The 19,786-nt window shown below is 37.9% G+C and overlaps 1 protein-coding gene and 1 non-coding gene across 2 annotated transcripts in view; both read left to right on the plus strand.

Moving 5' to 3' along the window:
- The first annotated feature begins 2,314 nt into the window (after positions 1–2,314).
- LOC118601082 lies at positions 2,315–2,420 on the plus strand. The gene has a single exon (XR_004950184.1). It is a non-coding gene; the product is annotated as a U6 spliceosomal RNA (small nuclear RNA).
- Positions 2,421–3,949: 1,529 nt separating this feature from the next.
- Positions 3,950–19,786, plus strand: part of CARNMT1 (carnosine N-methyltransferase 1) — a 43,016-nt gene continuing 27,179 nt past the window's right edge. The window contains exons 1-3 of the mRNA XM_016146205.2: positions 3,950–4,376; positions 13,673–13,868; positions 14,666–14,829. Of these exons, the coding sequence (XP_016001691.1) occupies positions 4,117–4,376; positions 13,673–13,868; positions 14,666–14,829 (620 nt within the window). The 5' untranslated portion in view covers positions 3,950–4,116. The remainder of the gene's footprint in view (positions 4,377–13,672; positions 13,869–14,665; positions 14,830–19,786) is intronic.

The following is a 19,786-nucleotide window of genomic DNA, read 5'->3' on the forward strand; positions in this document are numbered from 1 at the left end:
AAAGATTAACTGTGCAAGAGATGTCCATTTTATATCCTGCTAAAAGATTAAGAATTTTATAAGTGATGTTCCATCTCATTCCTATGGATTATAATCAGACTGGTCTTTGCCTCTTCTTCCACCTTGTTCATGTTTTTATTTCTCCACTATATTAAAAACTGTTATGATTTCCTGTCCAGAATCAATAGTACCTTTTGGTAACATCACTCAGAATTTCCTTTGGAAACCATCAAAACTTTACCATCAGTCCACAAGTTTGGATGTGACTGACTCCACAGCCAGCTCTAGGGTGGACCTGTCACCACATCTGGCTAATCAGAGAACCATAGCCCCTTAGTCACAATAATCAGTTCAAGGAAGAGCACATGACCCAAGCAGGCCCAATAAGAGCCTTGCCTAGACCTTCTGTTGGAACTTTTACAAAAGAATAGTGTTCTTTTTAGCACTACTAGAAATAGCAACTGACAGATTCCAGATGATATAACTTGAGTTTCTAGATCTAGGTATGCCTAATCTTTTCAGTAATAAAAACCATTAAATCCACCCCCCACCCCACACACTTTTAGCTTAAATCAATTTGAATTGGTTTGCAAAAAGTATTCCCACATCTTTGCCTCTTCAAGTTAAAGTCATCCTTTGAGATTTAGCTCTCATGCCACTTTTAAACTCTTCTTCTCTTTTCTTAACTCCTATTACATTTTACTTAATTCATACTGCTTTAAAACTAAATCATCTCAATTGTTTAATATTTTCCAGTTTTGCTTCCCCACTGTACCGTAAGCTTCTTGAAAGTTTGGAACATGAAGTACATTTCTCTTGTCAGAACACTTAAGAATTTTTCACACTTAAGATTCAAAATGACTGATAAATTCTCAGATAAGTTACTTTTCTTTAGTAAGTCAGTGGTTAGAATCTCAAGAATAAACGAAAACTGGGCAAATTGTTACTAATCCGAGTCTGACTCTTTAGGTAGTTTAGTTCCTATCTTCCTGATTTAAGAACAAAGATAGCAAGAAAGAAGGGGAAATGATGTCAGTGACTTCAAATGCCCCTGATGTCAAATGTCCCTGAAGAGATATGTTGGGGGCATTTGGAGGGGCCCAAGAACAAACCCCTGTTTTAAAACATAGGTTTTATTGTTATTCAGGCATGATGAGTCCAAGAGATCAAGAGACAGCTGTCATTGACAAGATAGTTTGTTACTTATCATCCTTAAGAGAAAGGAGCATGCCACACCATGTGGGGCCACAAGGGAAGCACCAGGTTCAACCAGGAGGCAGAAGGAGCAAGGAGAAGGCATGGGCACAAGACTTTATTATGATTTCCACAGAAAAGGCAAAGAAAAGCAGAATAAGCAGGTTTGGGATTAGCTAATTGTTATAATTTCAGCAAGCTCTGGGGTATAGGGACTGTCCTAGATTGTTGTTTAGCCCCGGGTTGATTAGGGTAAAGGAATGTTGGCTTAGTGTGTGATTCTGATAAAGGAGATGGTTGGGAGATATGGGTTCTTGATTAGTTAGTTTGCATATGAAAGGTTCAGGGGACTTGTTTGCTATCTGTAGCCATTAGCTAGCCCTTTTAAAAGGGGAAGTTTCTCTCTAGTCACTGAGGCCCCAGATAAAACAGAGCATCAAGAATACAGAAAACAAGACAATATAGTTAATACACTGCTCTCTTTTCACCTAAATTCGGAACAAATTGAGCAGTAAGACAAGGAGAGGCAGATGGTGGACAAAATATCCCTGTTAGTGACAAAGCCTACCTTAGAGAATGTATTTTAATGTCAGGGTCAAATAGGCCTCCTAACTCCATTCAGAATTAGTCAGACTTACTCATATGATCATTGGCAGAATTGGACCAGGACAACTTTTCCAACTGAGAAGGAATTTATGGCATAAGTAACACAGAAGAAATTGTGCTTACTGCAAGTCAAGTTTACTCTCAAAAGGGATGGGGGAAGGGAAATAAGGTCAGGAACTGAGTCAGGCATGCCCAGTTTATTCTTCCCAAATGTACCAGTCAAATGGGACATACCACCCCATCTTTTCCAGGCAGAGTGAATAAAGTAGAGAAAGTCAAGGGGTATTGCTTGACTGGACTCCTTTTTCATGGATGGAAACATCGAGAGTGGGAAAGAAACATCACTTCCTACCAAAAAGCATTGATTTTTTTTGTTCTGGAGATTTCAGAAAGATAGTGAAATTCTGGCTCTTCACTAGACATGATTCCAGCTTCAAGTTTTATATTTTAAATCCAGATATTCAGTTAATTGATACTCAGAAGAATTTATTGAAGAATAAGGAAATAAAATGGAGTGCTCATTTCAGTAGGACATATGCTAAAATTGGAACAATACAGAGATTGATTACATGGCCACTGTGCAAAGGTGACACACAAACCGTGAAATGTTCCATATTTTTGTTATCCTTTAGATATAAAGAAGAAATATAGGCAACGGCTGAGGGAATTTGCCACCATAAGACCTGTATTATAAGAAATGTTGAAAGGAGCTCATCTACCTGAAACAAAAAGATAAAAGTTATCAAAACTTTGAGGAAAATAACAGAAGCAGGGAATGAAACTCTGTTTCTGAATAGAGTATTAAACACTTAATTATAACACAGACATTAAAGGCTGGAAAAAGCCCTTTGAGCTCTCCGCACTGGGTCCAGGATTCCAGTGGTGAGTTCTTTCAGTTCCTTCCACATACATGAAAACAATGTTTCTTGCTAACAGTTAATATTATGAGAATTTTATATAATTTCCAAACACCAGTCTCAAAGAAGACTAAGCACTGGTTAGAAAATCTGCAGGAATAAGCAAGAAATTGATATCTTGTGTCTAAAGAGGGGACATGGGTGCTTAGGGGTGAAGAAACTCTATATTTTAACCCTTTTACTTCCCTTTTAAATTTTGAACTATGCATTAGTGTATTACTATTCAAAAAATAAACTTTAAAATGTTATAAAAATCATGTATAAAAATGTACATTAACAAAGAATAACCACAGTAACTTGTTTTAACAGTACCTCTATTTTGATTATTAATTTAAATGATGAAAAAATGAAGCCATTTCACTGTCAATATGATTACCTTTTTAACAGAATTTGTGGCTTCTGGGCATGTTTAAAACTTCTGAATAAAATAATCTTTCCCTTTTACCATTATTTTGAAAGATTGCTTTGCTGAGTGGTAGATTAAGTTGAATGGAATGAGTTATTTCCTAACGATAACATTAAATGCATGTAGGGCAGCCATTAGCCTAGGGAGAAATGGGGCGAAAAGTGAACGTAGCTGAAGAAGAGGAAGAGGTTAAGTCTGGCATTGATAAGAGTTTTAGATGCTAGTGCTGCGCCCATGTTGAGACATTACTGCTCCTGTGCCCTTTTGCTCTATCCAGTACTCTATCCAGTACTGGATAGAGTTAGGTGCCTGCACTCTTCATCTGTTGCTACCGCCAGGTAGGGCTGGATTAGGATTTTCGCAGGCCTCTAAACACTAAAAGAATAATGGTGCCCTCTTCCCTTATGTAATTAAAAATAGAAATTAATATAGAAAATGTATTGACTTAAGAGTGAATACAAAACCTTCCTTCCTTCTAAACTTCGTAAAAAATAAATTCCGAATAAATTCATCAGTATTGAACTTTTTCTTTTGAATTTTCCTCCATTGCTAGTACTTCGGTCTTAGTTCAGCGGCCGGTTCACCATCCAGCACTTTCCGGCCCTTGAACCCTACCCACCTGGCGGCTCACAGGTGTCAACCCCACCCAACTAGGGATCTCCTCCTTCGCTCCTCCCACCTGACCCTTAGCTCCGCCCACTGTGCGCGTCGTCGTGACGTTAGCTCGCAGTCGCCAAAGGCAGGCAGCAAATGAGCGCCGGCGGCCGTGGCCCACAGTCGTACCCTCTCGTGCGCTTGCGCACTCGTTCTGGGCCCTGCGAAGACCTGGCAGAGCCCAGCGCGAATGGAGGCCTAAGGGCGGCGGGGGCGGAGCGCGCCGCGAGCTGGGGGCGTGTCCGTGGCGGGCGCAGGCTTGAGGAAGGCCGAGCCGCCGCCACCACGCTTTCAGTCGCGGTGAGACGCAAGCGAGTCAGGCTGAGGGCCGCGGCGGCGATGCAGCGACGGCGGCGCCCTTCGCTGCCTGCCTCTCAGCTGCCCGAGGGCTGCGGGGGAGGTGGTGGCGGCCGCGGAAGCTGCGGTGGCGGCAGCGGGAGCGGGGAGGTGGAAGTGCAGTTCTCCGCCGGGCGTTTGGGCTCGGTCGCGGTCGATTCGGCAGCAGCGGCGGCGGCGGCCGCGCGCAGCACCGAGGAGGAGGAGGAGAGGCTGGAGCGCGAGCACTTCTGGAAGATCATTAATGCCTTCCGCTACTACGGGTAAGGAACCCAGCTTAGCCCGTCGGGGGCGTCCGCTGGTGCGGCTGACCCGCCGGAGCGGTGGCGCCGCGCGCGCTCGCCCCCCGACCGCCACGCCTACGGGGCTCCCAGACTGGGTCGCTTAAGCTGACCTCGGAGTCCCCGAGTCACCTCGCATCACCATAGCCCCTCTCGGCTCTGCACATCCACGTTTCTGCTGCTCAGCCTCGTGTCTTCTGATCTCAGGATCAGATTAGCTCTAGCTTCCAAGTCTCGTGTAAGGTTTGTCTTTGAGGCTGATGGGGGTTACGGGAAAAGTGCTGTAACAATTTCAGGCAGAAGGTAGTGGTGGTAAGTCGTCCAGTGCTGGGCATGATTTATTTGTATGTGGTGTTGATGTCCTTCAATCCATGGAGAGCCCAAGTTCACCTCCACGTGGGATGCGGTAGGACGCATTTTCCCAAACGGTTGCCAGTTCTTTTGAGAGCAGCATAAGATTTCGACCTCACTCACCCTGGTGCGGTGCACGTACGGATACATTTGTGGTGAGCGAGCGAATGATGCCGCTCAAAGCCTTTAACTGGCGAGTGACATTAAGATCGGAAGTGGTCTGGATGTTCTAACATTTTCTAATTATTAAGGAGGGACTTGAGTTAAGGCGCAACAAGAGTCATCTTTGTGATCTTAATATTTTACAAATATATATCGTATTCTCACCGTGGCCTGGACACGGTGATAAGACTTTAAAACTTCCTAACATCTACTTTTCTCCTAGGTGTTAAAATAGGTTAGTCAAAAATTTTAATTCCAAGATCTAAAAGGGACTTAAGTTAACTGGATTTTTAGGTAAAGGTAGTACTTTTATTCGTGTAAGAGATGAGTCTACCTAGGGACATGTTCTAAGTCTGCAGTTGTAATCACACAGGCATGACCTCATACATCAGTAAAACTATCCCCTGTGTTTTATGCAAACTTTTTTATATTGCTTGACTGTGACCTCAAGGACAGGGACTGAGCTTTATTTATTCTTATGTCATCAGTGCCTGCCATATATTATTAAAGCTCTATTTTTAACAAGACAAGTAGTAGTAAAGAAATACATTTGTAATTCCCAAATAGACTGTCAATTTGTGACCAGTTGGTAACTAGTTTGTTACTGTTCTGAATTTAGTAACTTGCTAAATAAAAGCTTAAAGTTACTTAGAATTGAATTACATTTGTGACATTAAGTTTTGAAGTTCAGAGATCTTGATGAAATAATTTAATAATTAAATACAGGAATAGGAGCTGTGGACTGCATTACTTATGGCACCCTAAAGGGTATTAGTAGTGTGGGGATTTCATTTGGTATCAACAGAGGGAGGAAGACTGACAACCAGAGAATTGAATTTGATGTAAGTATTATTCCTGGAAGAACCATACAGGGAGGGAAAGAAGCTGACAGATAGCTAAGAGTGGTGCAGAAAAATCTGGTACGTTTTACTATTGAAAAATCTAGAAAGAATACTGAGAAATCTCTTGGGAATATACTGGACCTAATTAGTTAAAATGTATGTTTGTACCCATTTCTAAAAAATTAGGACTAATTTTGAATTGATATTTATGATTAGGTATTAGATGGACTTTTCATTGTGCGGGCAGGGGTACTTTGATCTGGATCTAGGACCCAAGTGTGACAATATAGAAAAGGGTGCTTGTGTGCATGTTCTAGTGATTGTGATACAGTCTCCTTTACTCTCATCCTGGTTCTTTATCAATTTAATGTGGGATTGAGAAAAATTTCATTTTTAAAAAATAGTCTTCATTTGTATGTACTCTCTTGATGAAACACTTCAAATATTTTTAACTGAAAATAGAATACAATTAAAAATATACTTTTAAAAATATCATTTAAAGCATTAGGGGTACAGAAAGCATTGTGTTACAGAAAACACTGTTACACATTTTATGATCTAGACCTGCTCTGACCAGTATCTTAGCCATTAATCACATCTGGCTGAATTCAAGCTTGAATTAATTAAGCTTAATAAAATTAAAAATTTATTTCTTTAGTCTTAGTAGCCACATTTCAAGTGCCTCAGTTCAGTAGCTACGTCTGGCTAGTGTTGCTGTATTGGACAGTACAGATGTAAGCTTTTCCATCATTGCAATAAATTCTGATAGACAATTTTGTTCTAGACCTTTAACAAGTACTTCCAAATTTTAGAGTTTGCTTTTACTCTAAATGTCTCTTAGTCAAGATGTAGGAGATTTAGATTAAAGGTCATTGGCACGAAATGCCTTTTGATTAATGTTTTGTCTTTCCAATGGCTTCCAATTTTATGCTTCCTACAGATTTTGGTTAGATAACATTCTGTCTAAAGTAGAAATGATTATAGCATTGTACCGAATTGCAAAAAATATTGTTAGCCTTAAAATACCACTCTTGTTATGAATGAAGGTAGCTAGTCACATAGAAAATACCAAAGTTGAAAAGTTGAAGGTTCTGTCAGAAACACCCTACTTTTAGAAATAGTGGTTAGGTGAGATTTTAAAAATTGAGATGGAGAGCTCATTTTTATAAGTGAAAGGATAGGCATATAAAGACAGGAGTAACTTGCCTGGGGTTACACAACCAAATCATGGTATAGTCTCACTTGAAATTCAAAGTTACTTATTAAAATTTTATCCTGCATTAGTAAGCCGTGATGCTCTTAAGACAATTTTAACCTTGTGTATTAAATATTTTAAATGGATTGAGACAGACTTCCCTTCTGAAAAGATATGCTTTCCTGTTTGAAATTCAAGAGTAGTTCAACAGGTGCAAAGGAATGGGTTAATTACCTTTGGTTCTGAGTCAGCACCGGACACACCCTGATGATAGGTGACTAGATCAGAGTTGGGGTCACTGCCCAGACCAACCTTCCAAAAAGAGCTGGAGGTAGATACTCTGAAAGAAAGGTGCTCCTGACTCTCCTTTCTCCCCTTAGCTGCCAGAGGATGTGGCCTCATGATGCTGACTGAGGAGAGTCTGAAGGTTGTAAAACATTCTTTTAAAGTGTAGTTGACATACATTTTTTCAAGGACCAGGCAATGAATATTTTAAACTCTCAGGGCTAAGTGGTCTCTGTTACAACTATTCAATTCTATTGTATAGAAGCTACCATAGGAAATATGTGAACAAATGGGCGTGGCTATGGTCCAGTAAAACTCTTTTTACAAAAATAGACCAAGTAGCCAGGGGCCATAGTTTGCCCACCCCTGTCTTAAGGCAAACTCAAAAAGAGCTTGGAGGTTTTGGCTAGAAATAAATGATAAAGATTTATTCTAGAGTCTTAGGGTTTGGAAACTGGAAATATAACTAGGCAAAAACACAAATGTGTTCTGAAGAAGAAAAAGTTAAGAGCTCTTATAGTAAAATGTGCATTCTTGAGAATAATCAGCCCTATATTTTTAGTCCTAGGATTAGTTCACAATGGTTATCAGTCACATGTTAGGCAGTCTAGATGGATGTCAGATGATCTGGATACATGAGTACTTTGGGGATGATTAGAGGGTTATCTGGAGGTCTCATGTATATCTAGGCAGTGTCACAAAACTGGAAAGTTCAGAAATTTAAGTTTCCAGGCTAATTAAAACAAGAATAGAATCATTTCCTCATACGTCCACCTACTTGATTTTAGTAATTTAGCAGATTGACTGTAGTGACTCCATTTTATTTCTTCACTCTATATCTTATAGTAGAAGCATTTCCAGAATACTGAAGGTAGCCCCAATTATAATAGTACTGAAAAGATTGGACTCTTCTTAACTTTTATAAGACCTCAATTATTTTAAGAGAGTCACTGTGGATGTGTTGTAAACAGCTTTGCACACCATTAAGTAACCAAGTTTAAGGGATGTGCTTGCTGCCTCTCATCCTGCTCTGTGTAGTTACATCACTTCTGTAGCAGGAATCGACAGCAAGTATTTGTGTGGGTTCTTCTGACCAATCCATAACTTACCTCAACTTCCTTGCTATCATGGAAATAAGTAGTCTCCCTGGAGACCCAAAAATGGCACCTAGGTACCCTAACTGAACATTTATTCATTGCTTTTTACGTATGTTGTAATGTGGAGGTTAAATAGTGATAAAGATGACACTTGTATTTTGAAAAATTCATCTGATGGTGGGAGGGAGTTAAGTTGGGACAGCATCCCTAGGCAGCAAGCCAGCCTTTCAGTAATTTTTGGAAGACATAATAAGGGCCTGAGGTAAAACATTGGAGGGGCGTATAATTTGCAGATAGTTTTATGAAGTAGAATCAAAAAGATCTTGGGCTTATTGATTGTGTGGGCTATGAGAAGAGACATTTTAGAATGACTTGTTAGTATATTACTTGAGTGGATGTATGGTGTACCATTCATCACTATCAGCCATAAAGGAAGAAGTGCAAGTTTTTTTGTTGAGACATGTGCTAAGTTCAGTTTGGATATGTTAAGTTTTGAAGTATGGTCAGAGGGAGATTGTGGGGCATCCAGTGCCCAAGAATACTAGGAATGTAGTACTAAAAGACTATTTAAACCTGTTGACAGTGAGTTGTAAACTGTTGCAATGCTGCCGTTTGCCTGAAATTATGGCCACTTTAGCGCTTTCAGACTCATGATCTGCTGCTAGGAATGTAAATTGATACAATCTTTCTGAAAATCAGTTTCTATCAAGAGTCTTAAAAATATTTACACTTTCTGTCCTAGTAACTCTTCTTTGGGAAATTTGTGGTAAGTAAAAAAAAAAGAGATTTTAACACACAATATCTAGTTGCCCAATGTTTGAGAAAATTTTGGTTGCAGAAGATGAAATGATGAACAGTCATTATAGTCATTTGTCATATAGTCAGTCATTTGAAAACTTTTTTCAGGCCTAGGAAAACTCCTTTAATAGGGATGAAGAATTACTAGTGCTTTTAAGACTTTAATGTGCATGTCAATCATTTGGAGGTCTTGCAAAAAAAACAAATTACATTTTAGTAGGTCTTGGGTAGGGCTTGAGATTTTCCATTCCAAACCACTTCTAATTGATCTGCTATTCTGCATCCTACTATGTTTTGGCTAGAAAGGTGCTAGATGACTGTTTTAAACAACAAAACAGAAATATCTCCCAAAAGCTAGAAATAGTTGGCTTTTAGAGGAGGGATTATTAGTAGCTTTTTTTCCCTTTAATATTTTTACTTTTCTGCATTTTTCATATTTTCACTGTGAACATACTAATTTTACAAATCAGATGTAACTACCTTAATTGACTGGTTCCTTTGTTTTCAGGCACTGGACTAAGTGTTTTGTATGCATTATTTTGTGACATTTTCAGTGAAACTTCATTGAATACAAAGGGGCATATAATGGTACCTATGCTTTCAGAATCATGATCTGCTGCTAGGAATGTAAATTGATATAATCTTTCTGAAAATCAGTTTGTATCAAGAGTTTTATGGGGTTTTATGGAGTTTTTTTTAAATAATTTTTTTATTTTTCAATTACAGTTGGTATACAATATTATATTTGTTTCAAGTATACAGTGTAGTGATTAGATATTTATATAATTTACAAAGTGATCACCCTGATAACCCAATCTGACACCATACATAGTTATTACAATATTATTGACTCTATTCCTTATGCTATACTTTACATCCCCATGATTATTTTGTAACTCTCAATTTGTACTTCTTAATCCCTTCCCCTTTTTCACCACCCCCACCACCACTCCCATCTGGCAGCCATCAAAATGTTCTCTGTATCTATGAGTTTGTTTCTGTTTTGTTTGTTGATTTCGTTCTTTAGATTCCACATGTGAGTGAAATCTTATGGCTTTTGTCTTTCTCTGTCTGACTTACTCCACTCAAGCACAGTATCCTCTAGATCCATCCATGTTGTTGCAGGTGGCAAGATTTCATTCTTTTTTATGGTTGAGTAATAGTTCCTTATATATATGTACCACCTCTTCATTATCCATTTATCCATCGATGGACATCCAGGTTGCCTTCATATCTTGACTGTTGTAAATAATGCTACCATGAATATATGGATTCACATATCCCTTCAAGGTAGTCTTTTGGGTTTCTTTGGGTAAATACCCAGAAGTGGGATTACTGGATCCTTTGTCTCTTGTTAGAGCCTTTGTTTTAAAGTCTGTTTTGCCTGGTATAAGTATTGCCACCCCAGACTTTTTTATTTGTCTGTTTCCATCTTCATGAAATATCTTTTTTCATCTCTTTGTGTGTCTTTCGATCTGAAGTAAATCTCTTGTAGGCAGCATGTATAAGTGTCTTGTTTTCTTAACCATTTACTCGCCCTGTCTTTTGATTGGAGCATTTAATCTATTCACATTCAAAGCAATTATTGACAGATATGTAGTTATTGCCATTTAATTATTCATATTTTTTTTATCTTTTTTCTTCTTAAGTCCCTCTGACATTTCTTGTAATACTGGTTTGGTGTTAAACTTTTGCTTTTCCTTGTCTGGAAGCTCTTTATCTGTTCTCGGATTCTAAAGGATAGCTTTGGTGGGTAGAGTCATCTTTGTTGTAGGTCCTTGCTTTTCATCACTTTGAATATTTCATGCCAATCCCTCCTGGCCTGCAAAGTTTCTCTTGAGAAATCAGTTGACAGCTTTATGGGAGCTCCCTTATAGGTAACTACTTTTCTCTTGCGGCATTTAAGATTCTCTCTGTCTTTATCTTCCGGAATTTTAATTATGATGTCTCTTTGTGTGGGCCTGCTTGGGACTCTGCGCTTACTAGACTTGTATGTCCATTTCCTTAGTCAGGTTAGGGAAGTTTTCTGTTGTTAATTTTTTAAATGTTTTCAATTCCTTGCACTCTCTCTTCTTCTGGTCCCTGTGATGCAAGTGATGGTAGGCTTGATGTTGTCCCAGAGGCCCCTTAAATTGTCCTCGATTTTTTGTGTTCTTTTTTCTTACTGCTGTTCTGATTGTTTTCTACTACCTTGTAAATCACTGATTTAATCCTTTGCTTTATATAATCTATTGTCGATGCCCTCTAATGTATTCTTCATTTCTGCTTGGTTCTTTTTTGTGTTTTCTATCTTCATTTTTATGTTTTTTATCTCTTTGATAAAGTTCTCACTGAGTTCATCTACTCTTCTTCTAAGTTCATTGAGTATCCTTATAACTAGTGTTTTGAATTCTGCATCTGGTCGATTGCTTGCCTCCTTTTTGTTTAGTTCTTTTTTTTGAACTTTGTTCTGGTCTTTCATGTGAGACATGATTCTTTGCCTCTCCATGTTGGCTGCCTTCCTGTGTTTGTTTCTATATATTAGGTAGGGCTGCTATCTTTCCCAGCCTTAGGAAAGTGACCTTAACTGGTCACCTGAGCCAGGTGCTCCAAGTATGTCCCTTGTATGGGTTGTATTTGCCCTCCTGTTGTTGAGACTTGGTTGCTGTTTGCATGTCAACAGGAAGGATTGACTGTTGGGCTGATTAGTTCTGAGGATTGGCCAGGGAGAGGTTGACCCTACAGAGCAGGATTTGTTTTAGTAGGGCTCCAGTGCTTGCCCAGTTTGCCTGCCCAGTCTGCCTTTTGGGAGAGGCCCTGCTGCAGGCCAAGTTCAGTTGTAGCCTGTGCCCTGCTTAGGGTTACTTGGCAAGAGTCACCAAGCATCAGCAGATGGCCAGCACCCATCCTGGGCTTAGAGGTACCTTGAGAGGCCAAGCTGTGAACCAAGGTCGGCTGCCACTGGTGCTGGCCTTGGGGCTGCTCTGTAAGAAGTACAAGGAATGCTACCACCAGATGCTGCTTATTTGGGTTTTATGAACCTTTGAGAGATTTTAGGAAAGTCCACAGTATGAGCCAAGTGTCTGGAAAAGCTGCTGGAGGTTGCTTGAGTGGACCTGAAGGTTGGGTGGGGTCTTGGAATTATAGGGTAGGGCAACCAGTGTTAGCCAGGTTGATGGAGATAGATATGGTGGCCTCCTGTGTCTGCACACGAGGAGTTGGGAGAGTTCAACAAAGAGACAACGGATTCTGCCCGCACTTCTATCTGGGAGAAAATTACCCCTCACCCTGAAGCCAGAGAACTCATTTCCTCTTCATATGTACCTGGTGCCTTTTAATCTGTTGCCCCAGTGCTAGAGCTCAGAGCAAGTGAACAGTCAGCGCATAAGTTTGCATGCAGGCCCCTTAAGGGGAATGTCTGTGACTTCAGCCACTCCCCCCCCCCCCCCCCCCCCGCCCCGTGCCCCATCTCCCTCAGCCACAATCTATGCTGGTTTTCACAGACAGAAGTTGTGGGAACTTTTCTTCCCAGCACTGGAACCCTGGGTCGGGGACCCTGGTGGGAGGCCAGGACCCTTCTCTCCTTGCAGGGAACTTCACAGCCGAGATATCCCTCCTGATTCTCAACCCACCCCATCCAGGTGTGAGACCAGCCCATTCCTTGTCTCTGTCCCTCATACCAGTTGCCCCTCCTACCAGTCTTCTTGAGGTGGCCTTCTCTATGTCCCCTGTTATAGCACCTTTGTTCAGCTAGTCTTTGGTAATTTCCAGTGGTGGTTTTTCTGTGGCGTAGTTGTAATTTTGATGTGGTTATAAGAGGAAACACAGTGTTTGCCTACTCTGCCATCTTGACTGGAACTGGAGATTTTTCAGAATAATTTATGTTATGTGACTTGAATTTTGCCCATTGGATTGAAATAAAATGACATTTCATTGTGAATATAATAGTTAACTTTTAAAAATGATGTTCTTTTGAAATTTACAAATGGGTAGTCCCCAATGTGAGCTTTAGAGTTATTTGGTAATTTTGGAATGCAAAGTGGGAATATTGTCGTGTAAACTGGTATAGAATTTACATTTTTTATTTTTTACTACCTTTGCAGTATATAAAATGATGATATTTTGAAAAATTCAGCTTATTTTGGCTCTTAGTTAATTTCTAAACACATTTTATATATATTCTAAAGTAATTTCAGAGCAGCATTCTGTTACTTGATGAACTCCATAACATTCAGCTGGTTTTGCTGAGAATTTTAAGTTTGGAAATTGAAATCATAAAAATAACATTGTACACCAATTCTGTTTATCTTTCCCTTTTTTCTTCTAATTGATGCTAATGTTTACTTTTACTAGTTATAAACAGTTTATCTTTTGGTTGCTTAGAGAACTTGTAATAAGGTAGAAACAAAATTTTCTAAGTAGGTAGGTGTCTTTTAAGAAACAAAAAGGTTGTGACAGGACAGGATCCAACATTATAAGTAAATAATTGTACAGAAAGACAACCTTAAAATAAGACTGGCCTCTTCTGAGAATTTTTTGCCAATTTAAAAAACTCCTTTTATGTTTTAGCACCAGTATGCATGAGCGAGTGAACCGAACAGAAAGACAATTTCGATCACTTCCAGCTAATCAACAGAAACTACTCCCTCAGTTTCTTCTTCATTTGGACAAGATCCGGAAATGCATTGATCATAATCAAGAAATACTGCTGACCATCGTGAATGATTGCATACATATGTTTGAAAATAAAGAATATGGAGAAGACGTATGTAAAAGTTTGTTCTATTCTTTTTTGTTTTAGGGCTTAACCTCTATATTTTAATGTCTGTATCTTTCTTGATTTCATTTTTATAAGTTTGCATGGGTCATTTGTGCTACTCAGAGTATGTTTTCCCTTATGTGTTCAGTCATTTGATTGGACTTAGTAGAACAGTATACCAGAAACTGAATTTGTTCACTATTTTTTTTTTCTAAGATTACTAAAATAGTCTTTGGCATTTTGATACACTTTCAAATACTGTTCTGGCACATAGAGATTGTGACTTAAATTTTTGTAACAACTTTACTAGCTACATAAAATCAGTTTCCCTTGCTAAACTCAGTATCTGGTATCTGTTGATAGTCATCTTTTATTTTAAGAAATAAAAGGGACTGGCAGTAATAGAAACTGAAGTCCTCTTTTTGTATCCACAGGATAGATACAGTTGGGCCACTCCAGTGTGAGCCTCTCCATGCTGCCTCATCAATGACCTGGAGGGACTTTTCTCTCTTAGAGAGAGAATGTTCGGTCTCCATAGCAGCTCAGTGCTGGTCCTTTCCTGAGTAAAGAGTGTTTAATTATATGGTAGTTTCATGATTAATGGACCATAATCTATTGAGGGTAGACGTGAGACCACCACACTCTTTTCATTTAGGATCTCAAGCTGCACTCGAACCCCAGTTGAGGTGAGAGGCCAGTGATTTATCCACTAACCCATCTATATAGCCCCTTAGTAGCATGTCTGTTTAACCATATTCAATATTGATTTCTCGGGAACTAATTGATTTCTCTTTTATAAACAGGGCAATGGGAAGATCATGCCAGCATCTACATTCGATATGGATAAGTTAAAATCCACATTGAAACAGTTTGTGAGAGACTGGTGTGAAACTGGGAAAACAGAAAGGGATGCCTGCTACCAGCCAATCATTAAAGAAATTTTAAAAAATTTTCCAAAAGAGAGATGGTAAATAGTATCTCATTTTTAACCAATTTATTTAAGATATCTGAGACATTTCATAGTCTTGACTCATTTTTACAGTTACTGTGTGCCTTTATTCTTTTCATGTGTGAGTGTGTAGTGTTATATATTTGTTTTGGGGTGCTTTGTCTGTGTGAGGTTGCGGTTAGTGTTTTGAATAATTTTTGCTCTAGCACTTATGGGAAATTATCTAGAAATTATATAATGTGGTTCGATTGGATGTTCATTATCAGTGATGTCTTACCTTTTTATGGCAAAGCAAAAACTGCAAACTTTTAATTTTCCTCATGACATATTTGTAACCAAATGAAGGATTGATAGCTTAGAGCAGAGATTCTTCACTTTTTTGTGCCATGAAAACCTTGAGTAGTCTAAAGCCCATAACCTGCTTTTGAGAATAACATTTGTAAATATCTAAGATAAAATACATAGGATTACAAAGGAATCGGCCATTTTGAAATATAGTTATCAAAATACTTAAAAAGCAAATTTGTGATATAATCTGCTTTTTATCATGTATCGTATTAAATAAAGTCTAGCAGCAAGTGTTACTGTGTTTTGAAAATACCGAATGGTATGTGTATTATTTTGAGAATCTCGACAACTAATAAGTTAAAATATATGTGGTTTCTATTGGTGATTAAGTCATAAGTACTTCTAAAACTACTGTTGTTTGTTGCCCATATTATAATTGAAGAAAAAAAAATTAGTTAAAGGTTAATGAAATTAAAATGTAATTTTGTTTTTCATATCACCTTCTTAGATCCAGTGATTTCTCTCCATAGACCCCTTGGGTTCATGGATCTCAGGTTAGGAAGCCCTGACAGAGACTGTATGTTTAAAGAGAACCACTGAATGGAGTTCAGTCTGTCATTTAAAAGATCTTTGTAGAGAGGGTCTTTTTCCTCATCTCTTCACCCTCCTTAATGATTAACATCTTTAAGTTTGGTATATACTTCCAGAAATTTCAATACTGTGTGTGTGTATTCCTCCTCTCTTAAAAAAAAAACTATTTTGAAATAACTTCAAAATCTGAATTATACAGATAGCTCTTATATACTAAATTCCTCAATTCTTAATATTTCACATTTGCTTTATTATTCCTTTTCCTACTTCCCTCTCTACTGCTTTCTCTCACTTTATGTGTGTGTCTAGTATATACATATACAATCAATATATATACACAATTATTAAATTGTTTAAGAGTAGTTTATATATATCTTGTTTTTTTGCTGCTTAATACTTCAGAATAATGATATTCTCTTATGTAACAATATTTTCTTACATAAACACCAAATTAAATTTAACTGAATACTGTTTTCTAATTTTCAGTCTATATTCAAGTTTTATAAATTATCTGATGATGTCCTTTGTAACACTCATTTTTTTGTCCAGTCTAGAATCCAATCCAGGGTACTGTATTACATTTGATCGTAATGTCTTAGTCTTTAATCTAAAATAATTCCTTGGCCTTTTTTTGACTTTATGACTTCACAGTTTTGAAGAATGTAAGGAAGTTATTTTATAGACTCTTCCACAGTTTAACATTGTCTGATGATTCTTCATGATTAAATTTAGACTATATGTCCCCTGTCAAAATAATATATAATCGATGTTTCCTTTTCAGGATACCACATTCAGTGACATACAATGTCTGTCAGCCTATCATTGATGATTTTAATTTTGATCACCCAATCAAGATGTTATTTGATTTTCCCACAGTTTAGTTCTCTTCTTGAAACTAATAAGCGATTTCTGGGGAGACACTCTGAGACTGTGCAATTAATATCCTGCTACTTCTCACACCTTTTCCCCCTTAGAATTATTGCTCATTGATGATTCTTGCATGAACTAACCTATGCTATGATGATTGTGGAATGGTGATTTTCTAACACTACAATTATCAGTCAGCATTCTACTATGTCAATATATCTATTATCGGGACAGAATATGGTTCCCATTTTATTCAATTATATTCAACAGTTATAATCCATTATTGTTGTTTTTTTATTTTGTTTTCACATTGCCTCATATTTAGCCAACAGGAACCCTTTCAATTGGCTCCTATGTCCTTTTGGCAAAGCATGCCCCAGTCTCTCCCTTTTTTTGGAGCACTTCCTTACTAGAATTCTGGCACAGTAAGATGTTTCAGTCACATCTTGTATCTACCCTAGTTCAGTCCTGGAATTGGGTATACTTTTTAAGGACCCGGTTCTTTTTAATGCAGAATTGTATATAGAAACCATGACCTGGCACTAGGCATGTTCATTATTAGTAAGATGTCATTGCTTCTGGGCCTTTCTGTGGACAGAACACACACACAAAATCATGAGGTTACACTGATATCTCCAATTCATCCAACCCTATTGGGTTCTTCCTTGGCTTCCTTCATTCTCTGTATTTATCTGCTTTTTTCCACAGTGAGGACCCTAGCTTCTGACAACATCAATACATATACTCATTCACTCAATCCTATAATAAAAATAAAATGATTTCAGAATTGCTACATCCATACCACTATGAAAAACAAAACTACCCAGAGGAGTGCAGGATTTGCTAGCCATTATTTTCTTCCTAAACCAGAAGTATTTGATAAAAATATTCTTCACAATTTATTTATATTAGCTCCCCTTCAACCCTCTCACCCTCAGTGTGGTTGTCTTTTATTGGAAATTCAGTGCATTGAGGTTTATTTGTTTCTGTTTGCTTTCAGTTCTAGGGTCTTGTGATCCTCGTCCCCACCTCATCCTTGTCGATATATTTTTATTTTTTGATTTGTGGACAACTATTAAGTAGGCAAAACTAGACAAAAAGTGGTGTTCAGGAAAAGTGTAATTTCTTCCCCTGTTCCTTCTATACCCCATCTTACTCTCCACCCCCAATCCCACACCATGTGTAGGTAATCAATATTGATTTCTTGTTTATCCTTCTTTTGTTTTTTATGAAAGTAAATAAATGTTTTTAAGTACCCCCCTTTTTCGTACACAAAATGTAGCATGCTGTATATTTTATTTTGCACTTTGCTTTTTTCACTTAACAATACATCCTAGAAATAGCTACATATCAGTTCTCTCAGTTCATGGAGATATTTTTCCTCGGTCTTTTTTTTTTTTTTTTTGCGTATTTCAACCAATCCCCTATATTTGATTATTTAAGTAGTTGGGAGTATCTTATGATGATAAATAATGCTATAGTTAATAATCTTAAGCCTATGTATCTTTGTATTGTTGGAAGTATATCTTTAATGAAAATTCTTAGATGTAGGAGTGCAGCATTTGGATGGTAAATGTGTGTGTGTAGCATGGTTTGTGTACTAGTTATCCACTGCTGCATAACAAATTACCACAAATTTAATTGCTTAAAACAACACATATTTCATGGTTTCTGTGGGTCAGAAGTCTGGGCAAGGCTTAACTAAGTTCTCTGTGTATAGTCTTGTAAGTCTGCAATCAAGATGTCTGCTGGGCTGTGTTGTCATCTACAGGCTTGACTGTGGAAATATCTACTTCCAAGCTTATTCATGTTGTTGGTAGAATTTATTTCATTATTGTTTCAGGCCCTGGCTTCTTGTTGACTGTGGGCTTTCACAGATGGCCACTTCATCAAGCCACCAAGGAGAGTCTAGATCAACCAGGCACCAAATGGAGTCTTACATAATGTAACATAATTATAGGTGTGACATCTGTTCGTAGAAGCAGCTCATAGGTTCTGCACACACTCAACAGGAGGAAATTATAAAAAGATGTGACAGCAGAAGGTGGGGGTCACTTTAGTGTCTGCCACAATTTTTACCACATACCCTACTATGAGGGTTGTACTGTTTTACTTTCCTACTAGCAGTGTATGACAGTGCCTGTTTACTCACAGCACAGCCTTGCCAAACATATTATATTATCAAGTATTTGAACTTTTGTCAGTCTAATTGGTGGGAAATTATATCTTGGAATAATTTTAATTTGCATTTCTCTCATTATGAGTGAAGTTGATTGAATATCTTTGTATGTTTAAGGGTCATTTTGTATCTTGTTTTTAGAATTACACATGTCATTTTCCCCCTCATTTTTAAAAATTAAGATGATGAAATGCACATAAAAAGGTAACCATTTTAAAGTCAACAATTTAGTGGCGTTAAGTACATTCACAGTGTTGTGCATCCATCACCTCTACATAGTTCTAAATCAGTGTCATCAACCCAAAATGAACCCCATACTCATTAAATAGGTACCCCTTATTCCCTTTACCCCACTTCCCACCTTTGTTTGTCAGCAGTTTGAATATGAAGTGCTTAGACATGGTTTTCTTTGTATTTACCTTGCTTGGGGTTTGCTTTGCTTTTGGGGGTTTGAGTAGATATATAACACCAAACCATATATTCATTGCTCTTCTCTTTCCAGATGTGTCTCCTACCCTTTTCTCTGTTTCTTTCTCTCTTGGGACTTCAGTTACATATATGTACATATATTAAACTGTTTGATATTATCCTGGATTTCAGATAACTTTTTCCATATTGTCCCTGACCCCTAACTCTTTTTATATTTTAGTTTGGATAATTTCTATTGACCTTGCTTGAACTTCACTGATTACTTATTATGCTGATCTATCGATAAACCCATTGAAACTTCTTTATTTCTGATATCACATTAAAAAAAAATTCTAGCACTTCCACATATACATATACGTGTGTGTTTGTGTTCTCTCTGCTGAAGTTTCCTATTCGTACGTGTCGTTTGCCTTTTCCCTTGATTCTTTAACATTTTTAATGGTTATTCAAAAATTTCTGTCTCATTCTATCTAACATATGTGCTGTTTTTGGACCACCTCTGTTGAAGGCTTCTTCTCATGGGTTACATTTTTTGCTTCTTTGCATATCTCACTATTTTTTTTATTGAATGCTCAGACAGTGTATGTAATGGAACAGTAGAAACTGAATTAAATAATATTG

This window comes from Rousettus aegyptiacus, unplaced genomic scaffold (genome assembly GCF_014176215.1).
Source record: "Rousettus aegyptiacus isolate mRouAeg1 unplaced genomic scaffold, mRouAeg1.p scaffold_m13_p_3, whole genome shotgun sequence".
Classification (NCBI taxonomy): Eukaryota; Metazoa; Chordata; class Mammalia; order Chiroptera; family Pteropodidae; genus Rousettus; species Rousettus aegyptiacus.